Here is a 20,911-nt window from a genome sequence, read left to right on the forward strand (position 1 = left end):
CATGTCAGGAGGACAACGACTATAACACAGGAGGCCGAGGTCACAGGTAGAAACCCTACTCAGAGCCCCAGCCTTGCAGCTGAGAGCAGAGGGGCTGACACGAGGAACCCGATGATCCAAGCAATGATAGAGCCTATGCTGGAAGAGATTCACATTTCTGTTGCTTTTGGGTTTTTTTTTTTTTTTTTTTTTTTTTTAACAAGATCTCAAGTAACCCGGGACTCTCTGGGACCTTTCCACCCAGTGCAGGCTGCACTTGTACTCCCAATCCTCCTGCCTCGGCCTCCCTGGTGCTGCAGTGATAGGCACGGAGTGTGGTGCCTGTCTCGGAGGCACCCATTGAAAGAGAGTTTCCCCACTCTCCTCTACCACCATCTCCAATGTAAGCGGTTCAGTTGAGCTCATGCTTGTCTGTAATGGGAAGTAAATACTGAAGAAGGAGGAGAGGCAAGGGACACACCGTCATCCATACTTTGAACTATCCGTTGCACTGTGGAGAGCTGGTGTGCTCTGTTAATAAACCTGAGGGCCCAGCATCTGTATCCCACTAAATACCATCACTTCAACCAGCCCTCGCATTACCTGAGAAAACTCAAGCCGGCTACCCAGCAGAAGATTGTACACTTCTGACATACGGTCCTCCCTTGGTATCCACAGGACAGAGTTCAAGATCCCCAGATACCAGCATCTCCAGGGCTATTCAAGTCTGTATATAAAATAGCCCCACATTCAGACATGACTGCTACATAGTCTCCTGTGACTTTCAACTCTCCCTCAGATTACTTACAGTGCCGAATACAATGTAAATGTGATCCAGCTGCTACTGTATTGTCTTGGAAACAATGACAAGAGATTCGGAACAGGTTCAGTACTGATGCAATCTTATTTCCCAAAGGTTTTTCCTCTATAGTTTGTCAAGACCCCAAACGCAGAAACTGCAGATATTGGGGCCAATACACGTCAACTGCACAATGCCTGGGTGCTTATATTGTATGACATTCTCACGCTCTAATAGAAAATACTTGGCAAATACACAAAGCCAGACATGGTGGCTCATGCCTGCAATGCCAAGGCTTAAAAGGCAGACACAGGAGGACTGTTGTGACTGCCAGGTCAGTCTTGGTTGTGTTGTGAGTTCCCGGCCAGCCTGGGCTACAGTGTGAAATCAAAACAAACAAAATGGATGTGTGGCTAAACTAAGGACCAAAGCAAGAGACGAAGAGTGTCATGCTGTCAGAAGAGCCTGAGGCAGGATGGGCTAGGCATCTGTGCTGACGAGCTCAACACAGTCTGAATCAACAGAAACAAGAGATACTCCCCTGGCAGACTGCAGCCAAGAAGGATGGGGATATAGTGAGAGACACTGAACCAAAGGAAATCTTTCATTCACGATCACATTCTCAACTGAAAGACTGCATCAAATTAGTGTGTCCCCTTCCCTTTATGCTTTGGAAGATGTTAAGGCTTGGTGCAGCTACAGGCCTGTTTTTCCTGAATTAAAATCTGCACTTAACAATGTGTGCCAACATCTTTGCGCATGACACTACGAAGCAACGTGGAAAACAGAGCTGACGCATACAACCGCAGGGAAACTGTACCCCTATACACCTTGGGTTTGCTTTTTTTAAAGACAGGGTATTGTTGTATATCTTTGATTGGCCCAAACACTCACTGTGTAGCTGAGGATAACCTGAACCTCTGATCCTTCTGCCTCTGCCTCTAGAAAGTTGAGATTAGACATGGACCACCAGGTCTCATTCATGTGGTGTTGGGGCTGAAGTTGAAGCCTGCTACATGCCTGACAAACATTCTACCAATGGAGCTGCATCCCAGCCCAATTTCCTAGAAATTCTAAATAGAGGACACAAACATTATATTAGATTATGGCTTCCGAGAAGATTATATTGAGCCATAAAAAAAAAAAAAGATGAGGAGGAGGAAAATGACAAGATGAATATGATAATCAAGAAGAAATCCAATTTAAAAATGAGCAAATTGTCTGGATAATAAATACTTTCTGAAAAGAAAAACTAACGCTGGCTCTGGTGGCACTGGCCTGTGACCCTAATTACTGGAAGGACTAAGGCAGCAGTATAGCAAGTTTAAGGCTGGGTAGGCTACAAAGTGAGTTCAAAGCCAGCCTAGGCAAGAAGGGCTGGGGATGTGGTTCAGTGGTAGAGCATTTGCCGGGGATACACAAGACCCAAGGCTCAATCCTCAGTGGTGTGAATAAAAGAAATACAAAAATAGCTCAGACACTTACGAAAAATCACTGCACATCATTAACTACTGAAAGATTATTTTCTCGGCCCAGTTATAATAATAAATGACTAACAGACACTGGCCAGGAAGTGAAGGAAAAAGAACCCTCGTAACAGCTGGTGAAGTGCAAACGGGCACAGCTATTGTGGAATACAGTACAGCGGTTCCTCAAACACCTAACAGCAGATCTCCCGTGATTCAGCTGCCCTGGGAAAGATGGAGCCAGCACATAAAGGGGATCCTTTGATATGCATGGTTATTATGAACTATTCATAATAGATAATACATGGAATCAGTATGAGTACATATTTAAAGAGGAATGAAAAAATATAGTATAGCTATACAATAGAGTATTGTTCAGGCACAAAGCAAAATGAAGGGGACTCGTGGAGTGGCTCAGTAGGTTAAAAAAAAAGGAGAGAGAATATAAGTAATAGTACTAGTTTTACATCAACTTGACACACAGCAATGTCATCTTATTGGGAGCCTCAGTTGAGAAAATGCTTCCATTTAAGATCAGGCTGTAGATGAGTCTGTAGGGCACTTTTGAAATTAATAATTGATAGGAGAGGGCCTAGCTCACTGTGGGCAGTGCCACCCTTTCCTTGGCTGATCTTGGGTGCCAGAAGAAAGCAGGCAAAGTAAGCTCCAAGAAACAAGCCAGTGAGCATTTCTGCATGGTTCCTGCATTAGTTCCTGCCTCAGCTCCTGGCCTGACTTCCTCTGATGATGAACTGTGATGTGGACGCATACGCTGGAAAAATCCTTTCCTCCCCAAGTGGCATTTGGTGACAGCATTGATCACAGCAACAGAAACCTTAAAACAGGGAAGGAGGGCAAAGCAAAGACAGCCTAACCTCTTCAAAAGCTTCTCTTGGACCATACTTTCCCATCCCGTCAAGCCTAGTGTTCGCAAAGAATTCTGCTGCATCATTTTAGAAGAATCCCCTACCCTTAATATCTGACCAAGCTCCTAGCCTTCACATTTGTGTGTGTGTTGGGAATTAAACCCAGGGCAACATGAACACTAGGCAAGTACTCTCACACCGACCTATATCCTTAGCTTTTGTTCTCTCTCTCTCTTTCTTTCTCTCTCTCTCTCTCTCTCTCTCTCTCTCTCTCTCTCTCTCACACACACACACACACACACACACATACTTTCAATGTCTTTGACTTGCCCTTAGTGAGACAAGATATTCCTTTTGTCAGAAGAGATTTTTGTTACAAACTCAAGAAAGGCAGAAAGAAAATTATTTTTCCACCGGGCAGTGGTGGTGCACGCCTCTAATCCCAGCACTCAGTAGGGAAAGGCAGGTGAATCTCTGTGAGTTCGAGGCTAGTCTGGTCTACAAGAGCTAGTTCCAGGCCAGTTAGGACTGTAACACAGAGAAACCCTGTCTTGACTTATTTCTGTCTAATCATTTGCAACCTTAGGCTGACCTCCATCAATTGATCATTGGAATGACGTCACTTCTCTATCTGAACCTGGCACCTTTGTTGCGTCTCAAGCAAGTGTCTCAGCTTCCATCTTCCCCTCGGATGGCATACTCACAGCCACCCTAGGGCTGCTGGGAGGTCTCCAAAGATACTCTGTGCAAAACTGCTCCTGTTTGTTGCACCGTTTAATAGAATTACAGACTTAAAAGGAAAAGCCAGAGGGTTTTTGAGTGTTGATATCGCTGAAGTGCTCTGGCCAAAGCGGAAAGGGAGGAAATGCGATGTGTGGACACGGCCGCGGGAGCCTGATTAGCCAGGGTCAGTGGCTGCAGCTGAATGCTTTTCCCTTGTACTTACCCGGCTTCCATCTCGCTCCGCTTAGCGCTAAGATAACCAGTTGAGAGCTAGGGCAGCTGGGGAAATATTTAGTACCAGGGAAGTGTGTCCACCCCATTTGTAAAAGTTACACAAAAAAAACCAAGGTTGTTAGTGTTTGAGAAAAGGTAGAATTTTATGAGCTAACCATTTTCTTTTTAATAAGCTGTAGCATCTGCCAGCCCATGTGAGCTGCTGTAATACAGTCCACACAGCTCAGATTTTATGAGCTAACAATTTTTATTCTAGTGAGGCTAAGGATAAGCCTCTGGTAGGTAAGAGGTGGTTTCAAAAACTGCCCTGATATGAACTTTGAATCTACTACTTATTGGTTCTCGTCTTTAGCGGATTATTTAACTATTTGAAAATGAGACTGCTTGGACCAGGGAGATGGTATAGTGGAAAAAGACACATTCATGCAAGCCTGAGGACCCAAGTTCAAGACCCACAACTGACATAAAGATGGAAGGACTCCTCTGATTACGCACGCACGCGCGCGCGCGCGCACACACACACACACACACACACACACACACACTATACCCCTTTCCACAGTATCGTATGAACACACAATAATAAACAAATAAATAAATGAGAATGAATATGTAATAGTTACTTTTCTGTTCATGTGATAACACCCCATGACCAAGGGAAGTTACAGAAGTTTTTGTTTGTTGTTTGTTTAGGGGGAGGACTAACAGCTCCAGAGAAATAAGAGTCCATGATGGCAGAATAGAGAAGCATGACAGACAGCAGCAGTCAGAAGCAGGACGCTGAGAATGCCCATCTTCAAAAGCAAGCCGAAACAGAGAGAGCAAACTGGAAGTAGGCTGAAGCCTTAAGCTCTTAAATTCTAACCCTAGTGACATCGTTCTCCCAGCAAGGCTAGGTGCCCTGCCTAAAGCCCAAACAGTGCCACCAACTGGGAACCAGGCGTTCAAATACTGGACCTACGGAGGATATTTCTCATCCAAGCCACCACAGCAGATAATGCCCAACTTAGAGTTAGAGGAAAATAAGAACACAAAGGACTAGATGTTACCATAGTGACTCGAAGACTGTAGAAGCTCTATAAATGGTCACTATATTTACAGGTGACCAGATCACAAACAAAAGCGGGCATCTGAAGCCAGCCGAGCTGAACATTGTGCCGAGAGCTTTTCTTAAGTGCTGTGATTCAATTCTCAGCACCAGGCGATGTGGGAAAGAGCAATCTAGCATCCCCAGTAGCGGTGCCTGTGTCTGGGGCTGTGCTCTGGCTAGCCTCCGGAAACCTGGCTTTTGGAAGGCTTCCTGATAAAACCACTCTGCCCGCTTGCAACACGAAGGTGCGTGTGCTCTATCCTCAGGCCACGGTGTGATTTATGGAGGGCACCTGCTTCCTCTTCAAGAGTCTGGGATGCTCGCAGTCATGGCTGGTGGAGCAGGCGGGATGCCAATGGGAGTGACCCACGGTGAAGCCCTTAGCCTCAGAGTCTCGGTAGGGCTTTCCTGGACAGAGGTTTTGGATGTGCGTTACTGCCCGGTGCTGGAGGCAGGAGCCAGTGCCCTGGGACCATACAGGAAGCCTGTGCCTCCATTTCTCCAGATCACATATCTCTTGCTGATCTTTCAGCGTATTCTTACACTGTAATCTATCTTAGGCATTATATGATCAACTTTTCCAGTGTGACACTGCCCTCGTTGGTGTTCAAAGGCTCTCTGGTCAGGAGAACCCAAAAACATTATGGTAGAAGCTGACTTCATACATTAGTAAATCTGTAGATGAGAAAATTAAAGATGATTACTCAGTAAATAGAGCTAGGCTCAAAATCCAGGCTGTATATCCTCCACAATGAGGCACATTCTATTACACCAGAGGCACACCAACTGCACACATACTGGACCCAGAGAAGTTCCCTCCCCCTCTTCTTTCAGAAGAGGGCATTGAATCCTCTAGAACTGGAGTTGTGTTTGGTTGATGAACCACTGCATGGGTACTGGAACCGACCCCAGGTCCTATGTACAAGCAGCAAGTATTCTAAACCACTGAGCACTTTCTCCAACCCCTCTTCTTCACCTTCAGTAAACATCCTCTTTAGCTTAGGCTGGCCTCAAACTCATATAACCAAGGATGACCTTGATACTTTAGACCTTCCTGCTTCTGCCTCCTAAATGTTGGGATTACAGACAAGTGCCACCATGCCTAGTGTTGTGGTATTGACCATCAATCTTAGGGTGTTAATCACACTAGGCAAGCATTCTGCCAACTGAGTTGTATCCACGTGAGTTTCTTTCTTAGGCACAGTGCTTATAGTTGCTACGGCCTATCTGGGCAACCCTGGCAAAATATCTTAAAAGGCTTTGAACCTCAAAAATTTTTACTGTTAATTTTCTGTACTTATATCAATGTCATAGAAGTACTACAAGAATTATGATGCATTATGAATGTATGTATGTATGTATGTATGTATTTTTGAGACCAAGTCTCACACTGTAGGCCAAACCAACCCAAAACCTGCTATGTAGTTCCAGTTGTCATCCAACCTACAACCTTCTTGCTTTAGCATCTACTTCACCAGTACTGGTATTTCACACATGTGCTAAGCCTTTATGGGTTTAATCAGAATATATAAACTCATATGTAAAATATATTATAAAATATTTAGCCCAGTACTTAGTATATAATAAATATAAATGCATTAGAAAGTAAGAAAGTCCGGGTGGCACTTGCCTTTAATCCTAGCACTCAGGAGGCAGAGGCAGGCAGATCTCTGTGAGTTCAAGGCCAGCCTGGTCTACAACGCTAGTTCCAGGACAGCTAGGGTTGTTACACAGAGAAACCCTGTCTTGAACAACCCCCCTCCCCCCAAAAAAAGAAGGGAAAGAAAAAGAAGGTAAGAAAGAGCTGGGTCTGGTGGTACAAGCCTGTAATCACAGCTCCTTCAGAGGCAGTGTCAAGAGAATTACAAATTCAGGGACTACTTGAGCTATTAAGAGTTCAAGGTGAACCAAGGTAACCTGCTAAGACCCTGTGTCAAAATGAAAACTAAGGCTGAAAACTCAGGTGTGGCAGGGCATACCTGCAATCCCAGCACCTGGGAGGCTCAAGTGGGAGGATTTCAGTGAATCTGAGGCTAGTCTAGGCAGTAAGGCGAGTTTGGGCCAGCATGGCAAATAGATTAAGACCCTTTAAAGGGTGTGTGTGTAAGTTGCAGGTGCAACACACACACACGATTGTGTCTATAACTCAGTGGTAGAGCACTTATTCTATGTGTGGGGCCTTTAGTTTAAAAAAAAGAACAAATGAACTAGAAAAATATGAACATGTGATCATCATATAGGCATTTGTGTATGTACATATGCCTGCACAGACATATGCATGCCCTTAAATATGAATGCCTGCTAATTACTCATCTGACAAGTCCTGCTTTGATAAGAGCATTTGTTTACCATTCATGGACAAAGTTAAATATTTCCTGAGAAAGCCTTGATGCTCACACTGACAGTAGGGAACCACTTCTATCCAGAAACCTGTGGTCAAAACCTAAGGGCTGCCTTGCTTTAATGTTTAATCTCTGAAATTAATTACTAGCTAGACAATTCAAAGGGTCTCTGAGGACACTAACGATGATGATGGTGTTTTCTTAATTTCGAGTTAGTGATCTGCTTAGCAGGGAAGTCTGCTGGGAAATGAGTTTCATTCCCAGATTCTACCTGCAGGATCCTTAGTCCTCCTACAACCGGGGATCTGCTCCCACACTCAGATTCTCTACAGTGCCTTGATTTTATCTGCAATGGCTCACCTTTATGGGATGGAGGTTACAGCATTATAAAACCACACTGTAATTGAGATATAATTATGCATTCCTTGGAAATCATTTGGAAAAAAAAACTCATGACATCTGGTATCCTCTCATGCACAGAATGAGTCAGTAGACTGTAGTGTGAGGAACTGGTTTTCTCATAGAACTTGGTATCATCTGGCATTTCCTTTTTGGAGCAAAATAAAGGTAGATTCAAACCAAAAGGTGTCTTTGCATACTAGGGAAAATGGCAGCCACTCTAACCAGTTCCAAGTTCACACTTACTAGCAGTAATACCCATTGGACTACGTCTACTTGAGAAGCTTCCAATAACTGTTTAACTTATTGGTATCTTTGTTTCTTGAACCACAAAATGGAGAGAGTAAGAATACCTGCCTTTTGGTCACCGGTACTGTGTTGTTGAGGTGGCAGGAAGCATATCAAATGCAATAAAAATTTAAAGAGTGGCTACTTTATTAGATTTAAGAGGCTCATAATTAGTGATCCTAGAGAAGCTAAATAAGGAGAACCCAAAGAAAAACATATAGGCATCCTCCTAAATATTAACCTTCAGCAAGCGATGAAAGGAGACAGAGACCCACATTGGAGTACAGGACTGAAATCTCAAGGTCCAAATCAGGAGCAGAAGGAGAGAGAGAACGAGCAAGGAACTCAGGACCGCGAGGGGTGCACCCACACACTGAGACAATGGGGATGTTCTACTGGGAACTCACCAAGACCAGCTGGCCTGGGTCTGGAAAAGCCTGGGATAAAACCGGACTCTCTGAACATAGCGGACAATGAGGACTACTGAGAACTCAAGAACAATGGCAATGGGTTTCTGATCCTACTGCACGCACTGGCTTTGTGGGAGCCTAGGCAGTTTGGTTGCTCAACTTACTAGACCTGGATGGAGGTGGGGGTTCCTTGGACTTCCCACAGGACAGGGAACCCTGATTGCTTTTCGGGCTGAGGGAGGGGGGGACTTAATTGGGGGAGGGGGAGGGAAATGGGAGGCGGTGGCGGGGAAGAGACAGAAATCTTTAATAAATAAATAAAAAAAAAGAGGCTCAACTAAATCACTAAGAATACAATGATCAAGGACTGGCGAGATGGCTCAGGTTCAACTCATAGCACCTATACAAAGGCTCAAAACCATGCAGGTCCAGAGGATGCATTGTCCTCTTCTGTCCTCTGTGGGTACCAGGCATGCATGAGGTGTATGTACACATGTGCAGGCAAAGAACTCACGCGCCTAAAATATCCTCTACTGTTTATGGATGGCTTCTATAACCACCGTAGAGTCTACAGTCACTGGACTACAAGCTGCCTAAGGAGAGGGAACAGTCCGACACCATGCAACTCCCATCTTCACTGAACTTAGTTCAGCCATGGACATAGAAGGTTATCGACAGTCACGATGAGTTCAACATGGTAGTAGTGCACAGGAGGGAATGCCCTGGAATATACTGGAAGCCAAAGAAGCCAATGCAAACACATTGGTGGCTTTCTAAATACTGGACCCCAGCACGCAGGAACAAGTAATTTTTAGGTTGCAACAGACGACCCTATCTCAGTCTGTATGCCTCTCTGGACGTACTATATGATCATCAGTATTTGCAATATTTATATTATAAATAAGAGTTTTGCAAAATAACACTTGTCTTACTATGTAATTATGCCCTGTTCTTTTCTATGGCAGTTGGGTTTAGTGTCTCTTATGTTTTAATGTTGAACTTTATGTGTAGCCAAGCATGACCTTGAACTCCTGATCTTCCCACCTCTGCCTCCCAGTGTTGAGACTTTGTCGGCAGAGGCCAGCATGCTCACCACCTTATGCACAGTCTGATTTCATAGGGATCTTGGTCAAACACAGATGAGGTTCAGCAGAAGGCAGATAGGGCAGGAGTTTCTGTATTACCATTGTGTTCCCGGGTAATCCTGAAGGTCCACAGGGGACACGATAGGGGTAAAAATGTGCATTTGTAGTAATCATTTCTAAGGCTGGGAACAGCTTGTTAAAGTTATATTCCAGGGCCAGTGAGATGGTTCAGGGGATAAAGGAGCTTGTTGCCCATCCCGACAACCTGAGTTCCATCCTGGGAACCACATGATGGTTCTGGCAAGCTGTCCTCTGAGAGCCGCCCTTGTATCATGGTGGGTGCACATTTCATGACCCACTAGAGGGTTGTATTCTAGACTGAGGAAAACATCCCTCATTATTTCTAACATTTCTTTCATCTCTCTAATTCCACTGTCATATTCTTGGAACAGAAATTCTTGGCTTGGAAGGTAGGAGGATGAGGGGAAGGAGCTCACAGCCCAATATCCCCATTTCTATGGATTTGGGCAGAAACAAGCACAGGCTTCCTTGTCCCGAGGGGGAAAGTTCATTTCACCTCGCAGGGAAATGAACTGAGTGGGTGACCAAGAGCAGGACCATTAAATGAGAGCACTATGTCTACCTGTGTTTATTTCGACTTTCCCCCGGCGAGGTGGTCATCCTCACTTCCCAGATAAGAGAAAGCAATTGACTGAACTTGGCAGCATTCAGCAACAAGTGAGCCACTGTGGGAGCGAATCTTCCAGGCCTGTATCCCTGGCTAAAGGTGTAGCCACCGTTTCAGGGGAGACCCCAGTGGGAACCACCCAGCTAAGTTTCACCCTATTTCCTGATCCACAGAAACCATGAGACACCATTTCACATTCATAACATTTACAGTTGCAGGTCTAGATCATTACGTTTTGGTATGCTGTTTGTTAAACTTTAAAGTTATTTGTTATGCAGCAGGGGCAATAAAATTCTTAACCAGAGGTTATATTGATTGCATCAATACAATTTATCCCAATAGGAAGAGAATGTTTACAAAGCCCTTTGGATCACCTCTTCACCGGTGGTGCAGCTTGTACCAGTCCATTCTCCTGGCCCAAGCTCTACTTCTCTAGGGTCATGGGCAGTTTATCTGACAAACAAAATTGTTTATTCTTTTTGTGAATTATTTTAATACTTGTTTTTGAGAGAGGGCTGTATACAGCTTGCTTTGCTATGTAGTCAAGAATGACCCTGAACTTCCTATGTTCCTGCATTCACAATCAAAGTGACTGTATGCCTGTGAGGACCAGTTGTATATAGAATTGTGAGGTGATACCATACCTAAGCAGAGATTTTGGAGCTCTATAAGCATCTGCCTTCCTGGGCTGGAGAGATGGATGGCTCAGGCATACAATTCACAACTCCATCTGCACCCCCTCTTCTGGCCTATCTGGGCACCAGGCACCGATGTCATGCAGACATATATGTAGGCAAAACATGCACAAACATATAATTAAAAATAAAGACTTTGCCTTTCCTCGTTAGTGTCTGTGGAGACACCTGCGAAACAACACGTCCCTTTTACACTGATCTCACAGTGAACGGTAAGGCAAGAAACAGACTTGAACTTGACTCTCAACATAGAAGCAAGTCACACTGTCCAGAGGCACAGCTGACTTATGGACCCAGGGATGAGGAATGTGTGTGCCGTTACAAACCACAGGTTAGGAGACTGTTTCTCGCTGGGAACAGTGAGCACCGACTGAAACACTCACCATGTTGTATGATGCCGTGCTCCATGAGCCGGTGGCAAAGCTGCTCCCCCTCTTTCCTTGTCGTGGCCTCACCTTCCTGAACCAACCAGTCCAGGAATTCAGAGGCCATGAAGGTTCGTTCATACTTCACTCCTTCCTCTTCCCGCGGCTGTAGGAGGGTAGTTTCCGGGCTCATCAGTCTGGGAGGAAACACGAGGAGGAGAAAAGTAAAGCAAACATACACAGAAGGAGAATAGCTCCTCTGCAAGGTGACATCCTTACTTCCAGGAAGTAAGTGCCACAGAAGAGCTGTCAGACAGACAGATGTAGCTGTCATATGCTGCTACGTGTAGATGTCAACTCCAAGAGAGGATCTGTGTCAGAAATGAACAAGATGCCTTTTCTCCTGGTAGTTAAACAGAAGCTGGAAAGACAAACTACAAGTCTACCTCTTGCAGGCTGCATTCCTGTTAGCCACGTTGAAAAGTGGTGGCAGCACTGGGGGTCTGGCCCAGCAGCGTGGTGTTTACTTAGCCCCGGGCTTGGTTCCTGGCACCCAACCACACCCACACCCACACCCTCGAGGGAATAAAGAAACAATGAAGAGAAGTGTAGCATATTTTTTCTTTTGGGCCACCAACCAGCACCAAAATCATGACATAGAGACTCTCTCTTCCTTCTTTCCTTCCTTCTTTCCTTCCTTCTTTCCTTCCTTCCTTCCTTCCTTCCTTCCTTCCTTCTTTTTTTGAGACAGAGTCTTACTATGCAGTTCTGTCCTTGGATTTGGTATGACCAGGGCAGGGTCGAACTTGCAGATGGATTCTGGGATTACAGCTATGTGTCAATGTGCCTCCCCCAAATTTCCTGATTCTTTCACATTCTACCATCACATCCTTTATTTTATCAAGTTGATTTCAAAACAGATATGGCTGGAGCCAGAAAGCACCTTTTTATGCATCTATACAACACCAGTGAACATTAGAGGCTACTGACCAGTGCCTTCGCCTAGAGCGATATTACATGCTACCATTGCCTCTTGTTCCTCTATGAACATATCTTTCTCTATGTTGCAGAACTCTTTTTAGGAAAATAAGAATGCAACAATAATAACCAAAGACACCATTCACCCAAGTTTGACTTGGTGAACATTGCATTAACTGAGATTACTTATAGGGACAATATCTAATTCAAGTTATAAATGACGGAGGAGTCTAGGGGTAGATAATTATCCCCTGAGCATACGCAGTGCACATTGCTCTACTGCAAGAAAACATGCTAAGGGTGGAGATTGTTTACCTAGGTTGGAGCCCGTTTATGCAGCCTGGTTTGGCTATGGAGCCTCCACTGACACAGCAGGCAAGAGGCAGACCCTACTCCTGACTGGCTCTCTGCTAGGCAATACTGTTGGGATAATCTTTTTGCACACTGTGTAAAGAGTTATCTGTCCTTCCTCACCTGCCTAAGACACCTTCTGATTGGTTTAATAAAGAGCTGAATGGCCAATAGCTACGGAGGAGAGAATAGGCAGGACTTCTGGGGAGAGATAGGAACGCTGGGAAAGAATCTGAGGCTTGCAAGATTTATCAGCCAGATGTGGAGAAAGTTTGATGCATGGTACTAAGGAGAGTTTACAAGCCATGTGGCAGAATATAGATTAACTTGCTAAAAGATCCTGGTTGAGATGTGTCTGTCTTGTCTAGCCAATGTATGGTAGGACGACCTATACATTTTATTTCCTAAAGCAATCTCATTTATGCCTAGGCCCTCCCGTCTCAGCAATGCCACCACTTTAGTCTGAAATGTCTACATTTTAAACCTTGTTAACGACAGCATGTTCTTAGATGAGTTATGACATGCATCCACTCCTATTAGGAAGGTAGTACCTGCTCCACTTCCTTCCTGATTCATGGATTACCAATCTTTGGTAGGAAAAAAAAAAAGCACAAGAGCTCAGCATAGTGGTCTATGCCAGTGATTTTTTTACTGAGATTTTTAAAATTTTTTTATTTAAAAGATTTTTCTTTTCATTTTACATACCAACCACTGTTGAGACCATTTGGAGTCCTGGCCTCCAACTGCTCTTCTCTGCTAGAGATCTTTAGTTTCCTTCTGATTTGAGTTACTAAAGGCTGTGTCAAAGTTGTTTACTAGCTCTGCTTCACGAGCACGTGTTGCCTTGGCCTTGAGGATCAGAGGACGAGGTTTTCACCTGTTTTCCCACCTGACTATGTTGGGTATATAAGCCTCCGTGGTGCTATTGAATAAAGGGCTTCTCACCAGTGACTAGAGGTCCATGTGTCTCTCTGTGTGTCTTTGTGTGTTTCAACCTCCAGCCCCTTGCCCGAAGCTCGCAAACTGTATGGTAGCTCATAGAGAGCAGATAGGTGTTGTGTGCTGCAAACCACAGTTCTCCCTCCCTCCCTTCTTCCTAAAACTTCCCTCATCACCTCCCTCCCCAACTCCATCCTCATCCACTCCTCAGAAAAGGTAAGCCCTGCTATGGGGAGTCAACAAAGCCTGGCAAATCAAGTTGAGGAAGGACCAAGCCCCAACCCCCTGTATTGAGGCTGAGCAAGGTATCCCTCCATAGGAAATAGGCTCCCAAAAGCCAGTTGATTTACTGGGGATAAGTCCTGGTCCCACTGTCCATGTTCCTACAGACAGTCCGAGCAACACAATTGTCACCCACATTCAGAGGGCCTAATTTGGTCCTATGCATGCTCCCCAGCTGTCAGTCCAGAGTCAGTGAGCTCCCACTAGCTTGTGTCAGCTGTCTCTGGGTTTCCCCATCATTATCTTGACTCCTTTGCTCATAGAATCCCTCCTCCCTGTCTTTGATTGGACTTTGGGAGCTTAGCTATGGATCTCTGCATATGCTTCCATCGTTGTTATGTCAGCGATTCTAACACTTGGGAGACAAGGCAAAGGATCACGAATTTGAGGCTAGCCTGGGTTACATAGTGAGATCCAGTCTCAGACAAAAATCAAATCAAAACAATAATAAAAGCCCAAACAAGGACAAGAGAGAGAGAGAGAGAGATTGCAAGAGTTATTTATAAAAGTGATTAGCATATTATCAGACCTCATTCTAAACCTTATTCAGCATATCACAGAATTCATGCAAAATCTGCTTGGCTACATCTTTCCCCCAAGTTGATCCTCTTTGCACTTTACTCTACCTTAGAAAGTACTATTCGAATGTTTTCCTGAGGTTAGCAGCAGCTGGGTTGATATGAGCACTAAAGATTCCATTCAGTGAACACTGGCACATGTACTCCAACACAGACGCAGGATGATAGCAACATTCTGTAAGAGATGATGCATCATGAACAAATGACCGCGGTTCCCTGCATCTTCATGGAGAAGCTGAGTCTGTTCTAACATCTCCTGAGCCTGTGGCTGGCCTCGTGACAACAGGGTGAAGCAAAGTGACCAGGAGGCCATTTTGGATGTGCTAGTACAACAGAAACCCTGTCTGTCTGACCAACCAGCAATCCCATGAAGGAGCCCAAGAGAAACCAGCAGTGGGGCCCTCATGTGACCCATAGATCTAGGAGAAACAGTACATCACAGCTGTTTGAACTATTACATTTTAGTATTTTTCCAATGACCTACCAATGACACATACTGATATTAATGGAGAATGAAAAAAATGCATGAAAAAATGCATGACACTGAACACTCAGAAAAAGAGGAAGTAGCACTGCCAAGACGTAGAAACAAAATTACATAGAAGAAAGCGCTGCAATGCCAGTGCTGAGAGCCTGCGCTGGTGACAAGACTCCAGCGGGGAGAGCAGAAGGACGCACGAACAGGACAAATGGGCACCGCCACTTCTGTTGATGCTCGCAGTATTTTGAATGAAAATAGAAGAAACACTAGTCTCCCACATTTTCCCATTTTAGATATCATTTCCTGTGAGAACTCTCGCGGCCCTATAAATCTGGACACTGTGCCTCTTCTAGAACCACCCAGGAACCATCTGCTGAGTCGACGTTAAACATATGGAGGTCACGGACCCTACTTGAGATGTTTACAGGTGTTTCCTTAGGTTAAAATGTTTACAAAAAAATAAATCGCTGAATGGATAAATTAAGCTCATTTGCATGTGTTTCTTGCTACATAGCAGCCAAGTACATCCTAAAAAGGCCATCCTCACAAAGCCAGGTGTGGTGGCACATGCCTTTATTCATGACCAGCCTGGGTTTGATTCCACCTTAAAATTTTGTCTTTAGATATGTAAGTAAAACCCTCTCCACAGGTTGATGAAATGACTGACTTGGTAAAGGCACTTCCCCTCCTGGCATGATGCCCTGAGTTCTGTCCCTAGGACTCACACGGTGGAAGGACTGAACCTACCTGCTGACACTGGTCCTCTGAACATCATGTGTGCCACGGCACGCCCATTCCCACACACATACACATGCACATGCAAACTAGATGAACAAATACATAATGTAATTAAACTGATTTTTAAAAATTCTCTGTATTTCTGGCACAGGCTCTTAACCTTTATCACCACTTCAGCTTCTTCCTGCACTGCTGCTTTCCTTTGAGGGCGCCACAAGGACAAGTGCACAGGGTTATTACTTCACGCTGCTTCTTGTAACCAGAAACATGACCTGCTCCGTCCTTTAGAACTCCTGCTAAGTAGCTGGCGGCCTCTGGACAAGTGGCTGGCTAGCTGCTCCTGCCAAGGATCAGGAAAGGAGCCAGCTGGCAGGCTCATCTCCTGCCATTTAAAACTCCAGTGTCCTCAGCTCCTCTCTACTCATTTCCCCTAACAATCCAGGAGCATTCCCATCCTGCTTCCTCCTTTTAAGCCTAAGTCTTTCTTGGGACTGGAGTTTAGTATTTATATGCAGTTTTCATGCTAAAGCATGAATCTGACTATTTGATCTGATTTGTAGTGATATATTTCATTTGTATTTTAATAAATAAAGCTTGCCTGAAGATCAGAGAGTGAAATGGCCACACCGATCAGCCACACAGACCAGTGGTGGCACACACCTTTAATCCCAGTAGCCATACTAGTTCGCCACAGAAGCAGGGTAGTAGTGGTGCATGCCTTTAATCCCAGCACTAGCGAGGAATTGAAGAAGGGAGGAGACAGCTCTCAGTTTAGTCAAGAAGTCTCATTCTGAGGATTTGAGGAGGCAGGTTCACCATTTTGGTCTGAGGTAGAGGTAAGAGCCAGTGGCTGGCTGCTTTGCTTTTCTGATCTTCAGGTTGAACCCTAATATCTGTCTCTGGATTTTTATTATTCATGCTACACTGATTGTGTTCTGGCATATAAAAAAAACTGACTCAGTAGTTAAGGGCACTGACTGCTTGCTCTTCCACAGGACCCAGGTTCAATTCCCAGCACTTACATGACAGTTTATGAGCATCTATATCACCAATTTCAGGGGATCCAACACCCTATTCTGGCCTCCATAAGCACCAGGCATTCACATGGTACACAGACATACATGTAGGCAAAATACTCAAACAGATTAAAAACTGGTAATAATTTTTCTTAAAAGAAGCAAAAAAAAAATTTACTCTCAAACTTGGTGGCTTCAACAATGACTATTTGTCTCTTAAGTATTCTGTGGGTTGTCTCCCAGGATTGAATTTGGCAGTCCCTCTGTGGCTCTAGGTTGTGTTGCGAGACCACTTACACAACTGTGTGAGGTGGTAGCCAGAGAGCCGGATAGTCAACACTGCACGATGTCTTGATACAGCTCCCGTGCTGGAAGGCACCCTAAGCTATACACAAGGAGATTCAGGGCTCCCGGAAGCGAAAGCAGCTGCTCCCAGGATGCTGACTTCCCCTCTTCCTTCTCCTCCCTTCTCTCCGTGTCTTCTAGCTGTATTCTGCTGTAATTCATATACCTACGATGACTCACTTGGCTGACACAATTCAATGATTTTTACTATGCAGCAACCCACACAAGCCAGGTAAAAGCATTTTCATCCTCCAATTTAAAAACAAACCAACAAAACCCCACAACTACTAATAGATGATGTCGCCCAGGCTGGTCCAGCTCTCTGCATCCCCCACTTCCAAAATGCTGTAAATATAGGTATACACCACCATGCCTGGTTCTCTCTTTTAATAAAGGCTTTTGTTTATCGCAGCTTTAGAAACAATAAACTATACATACATACAACAACACAGCCTGTGCTGCCTAGGTTTGGGTCAGTGTGCTATATAATGCTCACAAAAACTCACCTAATAACAGAGTTCTCCAATCATGTTATTAAGTGATGCTTGAGTATACAAGGTTTTGTGTGTGTGTATTTAATTTTTTCTTCATTATATACCCAGAAATGGAATTGCTCAGCCATATGGCAACTGCTCAGCTTTTTGAGAAACTGCCAGACTGCTTTCCAAATTCCCCACATTCTAGCCAAAAAATCATTATCATCTGTTCTTTTTCATTACAATCATTCTGTGGGTGTGAAGTTGTATCACATTGAGGCTTTGCTTTGTATGACCCTGATGACTAATGACTTTGATCATTTTTCAGGCATCTATTGTCCAATTTCCATATCTCCTTTGGGGGGAAAATGGCTTAGAGGTTCTGTGCCTGTTGTGCTATTGTTTTTCTGAGAGACAGTCTCTGGTAGCCAAGGATGACCTTGTACTCTTGATCCTCCAACCTCTACCACGCAAATATTGAAATTACAGACCTGTGCACTATCCCTGGCTGGTCATTACTCTTTATTGTTGAGATTTATGAATTATTTGTGTGGTCCGAAGGTGAGGGCCTTATTAGACATATACTGTTTATGTCTTTCTCCTATCGTGATTTATCAGTTCCCATTGTTAGAGCACCAATCGTAACACAGGTTTTTAATGCTTTCGTGCTCCCATTTATCTCCTTTACTCTGTTGCTTCTGCCTTTGCCTTGCCCAAGCACAAGAATGGATTTTTTTTTTATCCCCCTCTTGTTCTTCTCTTTTCTTATATTTAGTTCAATGACACAGTTTGACTTCATTACATAAGGTGTGAGGTAAGGAGCCAATTTCATTCCTGCGTGCGGCTATCCAGCTGTCGCTGCACCAGAAGAATATTCTTCCCTTATTGCACATCTTGGCATAGCTGTCAAACACCAGTCAACCATGGCAGCCTTACTGCCTAGGCTCAAAGGTCAGAGAATATCAGGGGGAGGCGACACATGCCGCCTCTTTAGAAAAACATACACATGCTTAGATAGAAGGGTGCAATGCTTGGGACAATCTTTGGGGAATAACTGCAGTTACTTATTTTAGTCACCAAATGCTGCTTTAAATATCCATAGCTCAGCCACAGTTTTGCAGTCTCTGTTTGTGTTTTCTCTATCCCCACCCACAGGGTCCTCTATTATCATCTGCATTATCTCTATTTTACTTCTCTACCTGGTACTTTCGAAGGTCAGATAGGTACTAAACGTGCTCACTTGGTTATTGGACTAATTCCCCACAAGTAAAACAGGAATGGGAATGGTGTCTAGAGTCCGAGAAATGGCTCAGCTTGTCAGGGTCCCTACTATCCAAGCCTGATGCCCTGAGTTGGATCCCTGGGACCCACACGGCAGAAGTGAAAACTGACTCCCACAGGCTGTCCCCTCAACTCCACAGGTACCCCATGGCACATGTGTGCACACACACACACACACACGCACACACACACACACACAATAAAATGGAAGAATTTAAATATGTAAAATAAAATCAAATGAAATGTAATAATTTAAAAAATAATTGTGCCTAGTTGGAAACTTTTTGTGCAGTCTGAATGTGATAATACAGACAAGCAACAGTCTTCATGCCTGATCAGACACGACAGCTGATGCCCATAAACCCAACATTCAACGGGAGACGGAGACAGGAGGGTAGCTGTGAGTTTGAGGTTAGTCTGAGCTACAAGTAAGTTCCAGGCTGGTGAGGGCTACATCATAATACCCTATTTCAAGAACGATCCCTCAAAACGTATAGTGCTTTAAGTACACCAGAAACCTGTGGTACAAACCTGCAAAATAAACTCAATCCTGCGGCCGATGATAACTACACTAAAAGTTTAATGGGGCTACTATGAGGTGGGGATTCAAATCCCATTCTGCATCAAAATTAAGACTCTTTATGTATTTCCACTAACAAGGACTTTAATTCCATTTTAATTAGTAATCCAACGTGTGACTGTTGCTCTGGAACATCCTTCCTCGTATAGTGCAAATTGACTTTTAGTAAAGCTGTTCTGTACTGGCCCGTAATCATGGCACAGGGCCACTGCCCATCGACACAGTTACACACGGCTGAGCCTTGACTCCCGCCAACACTCAGCAGATTCTGCTGATGCTGCTGGGCTCGCTTCCACCTCTCCCGATGTGTATCAGAGTCCATTTTCCCAGATTCACGTTAACCCAGAGGAAAGGCCACACAATAGAAGGAACTGCCCCATTCAGGTGCCAAAACAGGAATAGAAATAAGCCGATAGTCATCTCCTTGCGCACTGAAAGAAATTCAAGAGGGTCAGGCAGGCCTTGTGTAATGTGGGAATAAAAGAGAATTGTGCGCAGGGCCAGAAGTTGGGAGGGACAAGCAAGGCATGGTGTTGCGTATGTCCAGCACTGGGGAGGGTAGAGGCGGGGAATCAGGAATTCAAGACCACTTCCTGCTACATAGAATGTCATGCCAACCGAGGCTTAGGGTGCACATCTTTAACCCTGGCACCTGGGAGGCAGAAACAGATGGATCTTTGTGAGTTCAAGGCCAGCCTAGTCTACATAGTGAGTTCCAGGACAGTCAGAGATACAGAATGAAACCCTGTCTTGGAAAAAAGAAAGGAAGGGAGGGAGGGAGGGAGGGAGGGAGGGAGGGAAAGAGAGAAGGAGGAAGAGAGGGAAGGAGAGAGGGAGAGAGGGAAGGAGGGAGGGAGAGAGGGAGGGAAGGATGGAGGGATGGAGGGAGGGAGAGAGGGAGGGAGGGAGGGAAGGATGGAGAGACGGAGGGAGGGAGATAGTAAGAAAGAAAGTGAGAGAGTTTGAGGCCAGCCTAGGCTACATGAGATTCTGTTTCGAGACAGAAAGGAAGCTGGGAGTAGTTAAAATTATCATGAGCCTATGAGATCAAATGATAGGGGGAAATTAGGAAGAAGGCTTTGGAAGATACACACCAGGCCAGCTAGAATACACTGCATGACCTCCCAACGCTGTGGCAGGAAGACCATGGCTGAGGCCAGCTGGGGCTACATAGAAGTTCAAGTCGAGCCTGCACCATAATATAAGACATGGTCTCAAGAGGGGTAAACATTTAAAAAAAAAATAAAAGGAAGTCCATATATTAATGTGATGATCGATCATCCTACATACACCACAAGCATGACTGAAAATTAAATATCTATTAATTAAAACATTAATAGAGCTACCTGTGATGATAGGTTAGGAAGGTTTCCTTTTATCTTGACAGATTCTCTATAATTCAGATTTTACCCCAAATCACTTGCCCTCCACTTTTAA

General features: G+C 44.5%; 1 protein-coding gene across 1 annotated transcript in view; it reads right to left on the reverse strand.

Annotated features, from left to right (window-relative positions):
* Positions 1-20,911, reverse strand: part of Deptor (DEP domain containing MTOR interacting protein) — a 135,566-nt gene that overhangs the window by 59,684 nt on the left and 54,971 nt on the right. Inside the window, exon 4 of the mRNA XM_041671922.1 lies at positions 11,448-11,626. Coding sequence (XP_041527856.1) covers positions 11,448-11,626 — 179 coding nt within the window. The remainder of the gene's footprint in view (positions 1-11,447; positions 11,627-20,911) is intronic.

Source organism: Microtus oregoni, unplaced genomic scaffold (genome assembly GCF_018167655.1).
Source record: "Microtus oregoni isolate MIOR12 unplaced genomic scaffold, Mior012 000022F_ref0000154, whole genome shotgun sequence".
Taxonomy (NCBI): domain Eukaryota; kingdom Metazoa; phylum Chordata; class Mammalia; order Rodentia; family Cricetidae; genus Microtus; species Microtus oregoni.